This window comes from Populus nigra, chromosome 18, assembly GCF_951802175.1.
Source record: "Populus nigra chromosome 18, ddPopNigr1.1, whole genome shotgun sequence".
Classification (NCBI taxonomy): domain Eukaryota; kingdom Viridiplantae; phylum Streptophyta; class Magnoliopsida; order Malpighiales; family Salicaceae; genus Populus; species Populus nigra.
The window spans coordinates 1,376,877-1,387,843 of NC_084869.1; the positions used below are offsets into that span (position 1 = coordinate 1,376,877).

The 10,967-nt window shown below is 31.5% G+C and overlaps 1 protein-coding gene across 1 annotated transcript; it reads left to right on the forward strand.

Moving 5' to 3' along the window:
- The first annotated feature begins 8,549 nt into the window (after positions 1-8,549).
- On the forward strand, positions 8,550-8,906 carry LOC133678811 (B3 domain-containing transcription factor NGA4-like). Its single transcript, XM_062101319.1, has one exon. The coding sequence runs from the start codon at positions 8,550-8,552 to the stop codon at positions 8,904-8,906; it is 357 nt and encodes a 118-aa protein (XP_061957303.1).
- The last annotated feature ends 2,061 nt before the right edge of the window (positions 8,907-10,967 follow it).

A 10,967-nucleotide genomic window follows, 5' to 3' on the forward strand; every position in this document is an offset into this window, starting at 1 on the left:
TTATTTCCGCCGCATGAAATTTGTTCGCCTTGTTATTGAATCCGGCACAGTGGTACTTGACTTTTGTGTACCTTAATTTTAAGTTCTAAAGATAAAAATTCAATTTAAAAAAAAAACAACACAGGTTAATATTAACACTAGCATGACAACCCGGGACGGAGAAAAAATAATAATTAAGGAGGTAAATTAAAAAAATTATTTTAAAAAAATTAAAATTTTAATTATTTTATACAAGAAAAGAGCTAGGAAAATTAAGCTACAATTCCTGCATCCGGTGTGAAGGATGAGTTAAGAAAGAATCTGCAATGCTAGCCCGTTGTCTGAGGTTATTCTGCTCTTTCAGATTCCTGAACTATTTCACTGTCAACACAAGCTTTGGGCAATGCAATCAAACTTGCTTGTGGATCTTGTACAAAGTCGGGAAAAACTTAGCGAAGCACTTATTATTTTGTAACATAGGTTGTTACCTTATGCACTTATTTCTTCCCATTTTCAGTCAGCAAGCTTGATTGGGTGTAGTTCCTTAACAACATCGCATGAGTTCATTCGTTCTCTTGGTGATTCTTCTGAACATGCAACACCATTCTCAAGTATAGAAGTAAGGACATTGCGCATACTTTGCACTTTTTCTTGTTTCCGGCTATTGCTGCTGGATGCTTCCTTCCCTTCTGGTTCCAAAGGATTGGCTAGTAACTTACCGAGCCCAAATAGATTATTTTACTAAAACAGTAACTCTTCAGATGAGGGTGATAGGAAGATAGAGTTTAGAGGAGAGAGAAATGTCATACCAAATAGTATAATTTCGGTGGTGACGGCTAGGAAACTATTAAGAAAAGAATGTACAGCTTATTTTGCCTATGTAGTAGATTTGGAAAAGAAAGAAATAGAGTTGAATAAACTACCTGTAGTAAGGGAGTTTCTAGATGTATTTCCAAAGGAATTACCCGGGTTACCACCTGAGAGAAAAGTAGAAGTTTCGATAGAAACATTGCCATGAACTACACTAGTAGCTCAGGCATCGTATCAAATGGCGCCTACAGAATTGATGGAATTAAAAATACAGTTGCAAGAATTGCTGGATAAAGGGTTTATTCGCCCTAGTGTTTCACCCTGGGGGGCTCCTGTGCTATTTGTTAAAAAGAAAGATGGAACATTACGGCTCTGTATAGATATAGACAACTCAATAAAATGACTATAAAAAATAAGTACCCCCTTCCACGAATTGATGATTTGTTTGATCAGTTAAAAGGGGCGTGTGTATTTTCAAAAATAGATTTGAGGTCAGGGTATCATCAGGTGATGATAAAGGAGAAAGATATGCAGAAAACAGCTTTTAAAACTCGCTACGGGCATTATGAATTTGTGGTGATGCCTTTTGGATTAACTAATGCCCCAGCAATATTTATGGATTTGATGAATCGAGTTTTTCGATCTTATCTGGATAAGTTTGTAGTGGTGTTTATTGATGATATACTAATATATTCTTCGTCACAAATGGAACATGGATATCATTTGAGAGAAGTGTTAGAGACCTTAAGGAGAAATAAGTTGTATGCGAAGCTGAGTAAGTATGAATTTGGCTAAATGAAGTGGTATTTTTGGGTCATGTGATATCGGAGAAGGGTATCGGTGTGGACCTGAAAAAGATAGAAACAGTATTGAAATGAGAAAGGCCTATGAATGTGACTAAAATTCATAGTTTTCTGGGCTTAGCTTGATATTATAGAAGATTTATAGAAGGATTTTCCACAATAACCTCTCCAATGACTCGACTAACTCGGAAGGAAGTTAAGTTTGAATGGTCAAAAGATTGTGAAGCAAGTTTCCAAGAGTTAAAATTCAGGCTAACTTCTGCCCAGTATTGGCCTTACCAAAAGGACAGGAGGGATTTGTTATGTATAGCGATGCTTCCAGTAAGGGTTTGGGTTGTGTACTTATGCAGCATGGAAGGGTAATCGCTTATGCATCCAGACAGTTGAAAACACATGAGGTGAACTATCCAGTACATGATTTGAAGTTGGCAGCTGTGGTGTTTGCTTTGAGGATATGGAGACATTATTTGTACGGGGTACAAGTACAAATTTTTACAGATCATAAAAGTTTAAAATATTTGATGTCACAAAAAGAATTGAATATGCAACAGAGGAGATGGATGGAGTTAATCAAAGATTATGATTGTATTATTGATTATCACCCGAGAAAAGCAAATGTGGTGGTAGATGCTTTGAGTCGGAAGAATAAAACTTTGATTGGTGGTTTACTAGTGCGAGGTGATAGAGAACTTTTGCAACTAGGTGGGCTAAATGTGCATTTGGATGTGACTTCAGGAGGAATGTTACTGGCAACGTTAGTGCTACAATCTGACATGAGAGAAAAGATTCGAAAAGCTCAAGGTGAAGATCTTGAAGTGATGAAAGAAATGAATAATGTAAAAGTCGGCCAAGACTCTTTATTTCGAGTGTCAAATGATGGGTTCGTAGTGATGGGAAAAAGAATATATTTACCTAATGATAAAGTTTTAAAAGGTGAAGTCTTAAAAGAAGCTCATGAGTCTAAATTGGCGATTCATCCAGGGAGTACGAAAATGTATAGAGATTTGAAGGAGAGTTACAGGTGGCCAAAAATAAAAAGGGAGATAGCAGAATATGTGGCCAAGTGTGCCATATGTCAGCAGGTGAAAATGGAGCATCAACGACCGGTTGGAGAATTACAATCTCTTCAGATTCTAGAATGGAAATGGGAGAATATCACTATGAATTTTGTATCTGGGTTATCGAAAAGAAGGAAAGGACATGATGCCATATGGGTGATCTTGGATAGGCTGACAAAGTATTCTTTGTTTTTGCTTATGAAGATGGGGGATTCGGTTGAAAAACTAGCTCAATTATATATTAAAAAGGTGGTGAGATTGCATGGTGTACCAGTTTCTATAGTTTTCGATAGGGATCCTCGGTTTACATCAAGGTTATGGTCGTGTATACAACGGGCTTTGGGTACCAGATTGAATCTAAGCACAGCCTTTCATCCACATACTGATGGGCAATTTGAAAGGACAATACAGATTTTAGAAGATTTGTTGCGGTCTTGTATACTAGAGTTTGGAGGTCAATGAGAGGATCACTTGCCATTAGTAGAATTTACTTATAACAATAGTTATCAATCTACTATTGGAATGGCACCATATGAAGCACTGTATGGAAGGAGATGTCGAACTGCAGTATGTTGGGATGAAGTTGGGGAAAGGAAATTATTGGGACCTGAATTGTGCAGATCACGGTTGATAAGGTGAAGGTGATAAAGGAAAGGATGAAAGAAGCTAAAGACCGGCAAAAGAGCTATGCAGATAATCGACGGAGACCACTAGAGTTTCAAATTGGAGATATGGTATTTTTAAAGGTTGCTTCATGGAAGCATGTGATTCGGTTTGGAATGAAGGGAAAATTAGCACCTAGGTATATCGGGCCATATAAAATTATAGAAAGAATTGGGACGGTTGCCTATTGAATACTGTTGCCACCAAATTTAGATAGGATACATAATGTGTTTCACGTTTCGATGCTGCGGAAAGCAGACCTGGATCATACACGAATTTTGCCACAAATTCCGATGGAAGTGCGGGAAGATTTAACTATGGAGGTACAACCTGTTCAAATTATGGACCGAAGTATAAAGGAATTACAAAATAAAAAGGTGTTATTAGTAAAAGTATTGTGGACAAACTCTCAAATAGAAGAAGAAACCTGGGAGAGAGAGTCTAAAATGATGAAGAAGTATCCTACATTATTTCCTTATATATGTATGAATTTAATTTCGAGGATGAAATTTTTTTTAGGAGGGGAGAATGTAAAACCTCTGGGCGAAAAATTATAAATTGAATAGTTTCATGTAAAACAAAAGAAAAAACAATTTGTAACTCTGGATCGGGTTATCAGAAACTTCTAAAAATTTGCATGGACCCTTATAATATGATTCATTAGCTTGGGTTAAAATTTCAGAAGTTTTAGAGAAATTTAGAAATTTGACGAAAAATCATAATTTGACTAGTTTTACGTTATTGGATGTAATTTTAAATCCAACCATCAGATTGAGCTGAAATTTTATAAGGAACCTTAAAATATATTAAATAAAATCTGATTAAAATTTTAGGATGAACAGAGCTCGGTAGTGCTATCAAAGAATAAGGATCGTTAAATGGAAGCAAAAAAGACTCATTAAGGGTAAAATGGTAATTTGCCATTAAAAATAAAACAAGGCAGCCCCTTTTCTGTTATGGACTGCTGACTGGGCAGTAACAAATGTGGAAAGAAAAAAAGAAAGAAAATAAAAGAAGAACGTGAGAAGTTAAGAGAAAAACAAGAAAAAGTGAGAGAGAGCTTGAACACTTGTAAGATTAAAAGACTTGGAACATTATATTAAGGAAGATCCAAGTGAAGGAAGATATAAGAAAGGTCAAGAGGGCTGGCCACACTAGAAGGAGAACAAAAGTTGGGAGAACTTAGATTGATAAGCATGAAAAGTTTAGATTCTTACTTGAATGAAGTGTTTTTGGGTTTATTTGAGTAGGTTATCAAACAATGACAATTAAATTTGATTTAATTTCTCATAATCTTGATTTTTTTAAATTAGGGTTCTTATAAGAATTTGGGGATTTTGAGAAAAATAGTAAGCATGATGGAATTGAGGTAGAATAGTATAGAAATAGTGAATGTAAGTAGTAATTAAGAAAGAAATTGAATAATTTTGAAGAAAAGAACTTGTAATTAAGGATGAGGAAATATAGGAATGAGATTTTGATTGTTTTATGTTTGAGAAATGATGTTCTTTATCTTATTTGAAGTATTCAAAATATGAACAAGTGAAGAAACATTATAAGAATGTGAAAAAAAAAAGAAGGAATAAATAAATGGTAGGAAAAGTTCATGGGAGAATTCTTTAAGTGAGTTAAAAGAAGAAAATTGATTAAAACTATATGTTGAAAATGAGGTGACAAATGAATGAAAATTTTGGTGTAAACCCAATTAAATAAAAGATATTACGTGCTTCAAATTTAGGCACTTAGGAGAAGTGATAATGGATTAATAATGTAGTGCAATCTGACTGATTCAGGAGTTGTACCAGGAGCAGGGCATTAGGCAAGAGGAGTCGGGCCATCACGAGTAGACGGTAAGTGATTCATCACTTTCTTTTAAAATTTAAAGTTTCATTATTAGTTATGAGTTGTTTATGACATGTTGATATGGAAGAAGTAGATGAAGAAACTGTTGGTATTATAATTGAATTACCGGTTGGTTAGTATAGAATTACCGGTTTGTATGAATTACTGGTTGGCTAGTAGGAATTACCGGTTAGTTGATATGAATTACCGGTTGGTATGGAATTACCGGTTGGTTAGTATAGAATTACCGGTTGGTATGGAATTACCAGTTGTATTGGCTATTTATAGAGAATAGCCGGATGTTGGGTAATTCGTATGGAATTACCTGTTTATATTGGCTAATGATAGAGAATAGCTGGATGTTAGGTAATTCGTATGGAATTACCGGTTAGATTGGCTATTTATAGAGAATAGCTGGATGTTGGGTAATTCGTATGGAATTACCGGTTTGATAGTTGGCTATATAAGAGGGTTAGCCGGGTTTGAGATAAAATTTGTGAATTACCAAATTAAAAATTAAGCAATGAGTGTTGGTTACAGAGGTCCTATAAGTATAGGATTAATAAATTATGAATGGGTTATTAATGTTGATATATAGTAAATTGGTGATGAAAGATAATTTGATATATTTTGAAGACTTGTGAACATAATAGCTTTATCATCTTTAATGTGTTATCTTTCTTATTTCTTATTAATGTTATGTATACAGGTTTTTCACGAGGTGATACGGAGCGTTAAATATGGGCTTTGTGTTTTAATCTGTTTATTTTATGGGATGTAATATATTTGCTTTATATGTAATTTGTATTATATGTAGATTGTAATATATGTATCATGAAGATGTTTTGCTTTTGGTACTTATACATTTAAAATGTATGAGTAAGGAACTAATATTATTAAACTATTCAAAAAGAATATTTAGTAATTATAATCATGCATGTTTAAAAGATGAATGCATGTTAGTGTAATAATTAGTTCAATATGAATCTTTTGAGTTTATAATTGTTTGTAGTTAATGTGTTATTTGTTGATGATGTAAGGTTGAGAAAATATAATAAAGTATAGTTATGTGAAATATTATTTGATGAGATGGGATATGATCCAGGATGGTTAGATCAAAGTAGAAATTTTGAGTATTGTGATTGAATGAAGTCTAGTCGATAACTTGGTAACATCAAAAAACAAAGGAAACTCTGCCGAATTTTTTTTTTAAATCCCATAATCTTAGAAATACTATTCAATACTTGATATTAGTAAAGAAATGTTTGAGATTTCATGACATTATAATCTGAGGGTGTTACATGAATTGACTTTGTTAATGTCTTTGTCGAAATTCTCTTAATCTGACCTGCTGGGAATTCAAGTGTAGTTGTTGTTGCTGCTTCTGTGTTGTTATGAGAAGGTGAATTCTATTGGGAGATGAGAATTGAAAGTGTGTGGATTGTAGATTTAAGAGATTAGGTTTCTTCATTTCTGTCTTCATCGTTTAGTTTGACAGTATAAGGTAAAACGACGTGGTTTTACTTTTATATATATATATATATATATATATATATATATATATATATATATATAATAGTCGGGTCTCAGTTGAGTTTACCCGAGTCGTCCGGATCCCGGGTCAATCGGGTTTTACTAGGCTAAATCCCAACTAGTTTTTTCTTAGACTTGGTCTGGTTTCAAGCCTGGATCAATCGGGTTCCAGGTCGATCCGCTGGCCGAGTTTTAAATCTGTGTCTGTAATAACTCATTTCTTGGTATATCAAAGAAACAAATTAAATCATCAAAGTAGGGCCCATGATGGATCGCATCACATCTACTGCTCCTTGATAATCCGATGGAGGAAAACAATCGATTGGTTACAGCTATCGTAGACCATTGTCACACTATCTATCTTCACCCTCTTATCCAGCTGACAATAAATTTGACAGATTGAGAAATTGATATATAAAATAAAAAGAAATGGTGAATTAAAGTAGCAGTTAAAAGTTTAGTGAAATGACATCACGGTTCTGAACGTCATATTTAATTACATTTTATTTTTTAAAATTATGATATTTAATCGTAATTACAATAAAATTTTAATTCACAACAATAACACCAATTAAATTTAGAATGAATCGGCTGGTTTATTATGATAAGTTAAATCAATAGACTAATTAACACTAAAAATTAGAAAACAATTATTATGTGAAGATTTTTTTTTTGAGATTTTAATTTGAATATATTTTTTAGTTTTTAAGTTGAATAAAAATATATATTTTAACTTATAAAATTATAATTTTTATTTAAAATAGTCAATCAATTTATACAATTAAATTAATTTACAGACTAGTTAAACTAGAAGATTGGTTATAAAATTACTGATTAAATTATCAAGTTTTAAAAAGTGCGATAATTATATTATTTTATTTAAAATTAATAATAATTATTAAATATTATGAAAAATATGCTATTTCATGAAATAGTTTTTAATTGATGCTGACAAAAGAAGAGTTAAAGGTGTTTCCAGAAAAACTGTAGCTCATGTGAATTAATTAAATTTTATATCAGTTAAATAATAAAAAAAATGGGATCCTTTTTTAAATATCTTTATACTGAAAGAGTAATTAATAATTTTAAAAACACCTCATTTTATTATATTAATTTGATGAATTTAAATAAAAAAAGCTCCCATTACAAAATCGCATGCCTTCCTCCTTTGAAGGTAATTTAAAATTGAGTTTTTTTTAATAAAAATTTTGCTTAAAATTATTTTTTATTTTTTTGAATGATTTTAATGTGTTAATATTAAAAATAAATTGTTTTTAAAAAATTTCTTTTTTAATATATTTTTAAATAAAAAATATTTTAAAAAACTACAAATCCTTTATCCGCTATTACCAGAGTTTGAGTCTGTTCAAACAGTAGACAACGTGCACATACGGCAGCGGTTGCTTTAAATGGTTAGTGGTCCAAATGCAATCAATGTCGAAGAAAAGATGGGTAAGATAGCAAGATGGAATTTGCTAGCATAGTTGCACTTGCATTCTTTTTTCTTTTTTTTTTTAAATATAGTATCTATTAAGTACAATATTAATATTGTGATTTGTTAATTAATAAATTAAACGATTGGACCGTATATGATTAATGGAATAAACATATGAAGTTTCCCATCGTGAGATCTTCTTCGGTTTGGTGCCAACATCGCCCGATGGGGCGCAAGATCTCACGACCAACTATTGGATGAATCCTGTGGGTGTATTCAACAAATTAAAAGAAAAAAAGAAAGAAAAGAAAATTATGTGATCATGTGACGTAGAGATGGAACTTATCTGAAATCTATAAATATGCACAGACAAGAAAAACACAACACATTTTATTAGCCTCCTCATCGTTTCTGTTTGCCCTAAGAATGACAAGTTTCTCAAAGATCCTCAGCAAGACTGATATTAAGAAGAGACTGACAGTGCCTATCAAGTTTCTCAAATCTCTTCCATCATTCGACGGGGGCCATGCCGTAAAGTTTGAAGCTAGAGATGAGGGAGGCGAAGCCTGGGCCTTTCAGTGCTCCGTCCGCCGGAGAGGGCACCCGAAGCCAGTCCTTACACGGGGTTGGAAGGCTTTCATCAACAGCAAGAAACTTAAAACTGGCGACAAGGTCAGTTTTATTAAATGTAAGAATCGAGCTACCGCAAAAACCTCTTACAGAGTTCGTGCTGAAAAGGAAATCAAGATCTTTGGAGCTATTATTGGGTATGCTCCATTGTAGCCCATTTCCTGTATTGACTCTGTAGCATAAGCTAGTAAATAATAGAATGGCAAGAAGTAGGTAGCCGGGTGCCTTGTCCACTGGATCGAGTCCCATTTGTACTTTTCCATTTTATTACTGCTCTGTTTACTTTTGAGCATGAAGTATAAATGGCCATCCATTTTTTCTTGCCTCTACTATTTTCTTCTGTAGTTTTTCATTTTTGCTTTGTCAATGAGGTTGACTCTGTGAGTTCCGAGATTCAATCTAGCTAACTCAGTGACTTGAATATCCTGCGCACCAGACAGGGAAGACCAAGGTTATTAGTGCTGCTGCCTTATTATCCAAGACTGGATGAATTAGAGACAAGTTTCTTATCAAGCGACCCTTTTGGAGTTTTAAGTTTGGCGTTTCTTGAGTTCTCATATAATATTAATCTTTGCTGCTTCTACATGCCCAAACCAGGTTTTTTTTTTTGAATTTTTTTTGTTTAGAAACACTTCTTTTTCGTGACAACACAGTATATTTTATTGGCATACTTCTTAACTCCGATTAATAAATTATACTTAAAATAATATTCTGTAAAAAACAATATTTAGAATTAAAAATTAATTAAACCCAATATAACTTAAATTTAAAATCAAATAAAACTAAATGTATTACTAGTCAAAGATCACAAATTAATTTAATAATTAAAATATTAAATTCTATAAATCAAAGAAACTTCCAAGCAACCACTTGAAATTCTACTTCTTTTTCAAACCATCTACAAAAAAAAAACGGGGGGGGGGGGGGGGGGGTGGGTGCTTTACACTTAGTAAATAATATTTCATCTTTTTAATTTAGTTAGACAAAACATGCTAAAACTTACTAATTAATACATATAACTTAAAATCAATTCATTTATTAAACCAAAATATTAATACTTTCAAAGATTCAAAAGTCCAAAAATGAACTTATAAATCATTTATATATTTAAATAATTCAAACCAATAATTTTAAACACAAATATGGATTGCATGCTCATATTTAAAATTAAATTTAGAGTTAAAAGAATACAATTACTCTAATTACAATAATAATGGGTTATAGTTTACTTTATAACCAAGCATTAAATTTTAAATAAACATGTTTATAAATATCAATTTATAACCCTGAAAGACAGGGTCCAAAACATACAGTTACTCGTACTCAATTAACTTCATATTCATATTCAATCCATAAAAAGTTCACAAAAACAAAATACATTCAAAATCATATCCAAAACGCTTTGCAATCATAAAAATACTTTCACAAAATAATTAACATTATTTACAAATCATTTATCATGCTAGATTCACCTAATTTGCAAGAAAAAAATATTTTAATTATAAAAATTCATTTAGTATATAAATATATATTTTCTAACTCAAAATAACTAATAAAACAGATAAAAAATTACTTACCTGATAAGAAAATCCAACATTAGCCTTATACAACCTAGCACTCTTAACAACCTAACAGTAACAATTATTATAAATTATATGTTTAATAATATCCAATGCAATACATGAGTTTTCTTCTTCTTCTTTTAATTCCTAATTTACTGAAAGCTTAAATATACCACTAGTTTAAATAACTCTGAAATCCCCTTCAAAAATCACCCAACACTAGAATGATGTTATTATAACCTCTTGTTATACTTATAAAATATCTATTTTTTTAATGATTAAATTCAAAGAATAATATGTAAAACATCTGGTAATTATAATCCAAAAATAATAACAGTATAAACTTTAATCAGAAAAGGATATGAAATATTTTTATTTCAAGTAAAGCAGTACTATAAGAATAATTAAAATGGAGGTGTCAAGAATTATTAACTACAACTTTTTATAGAAAATAATTAAATAAATTCATTTAGAAATGAAGTTATTTATGAAACACTTCCACATATTAAAATTATACATACAAATCAATTAACTTTAGTATATTGAAACATTTAAAAATGAACTATTAAAGTTTTTCACACTCCAAAACAAATTTCAATTATTAACTTATAAATTTAAATAATTATAAATAATTTTTCAAAAATTCATAAAA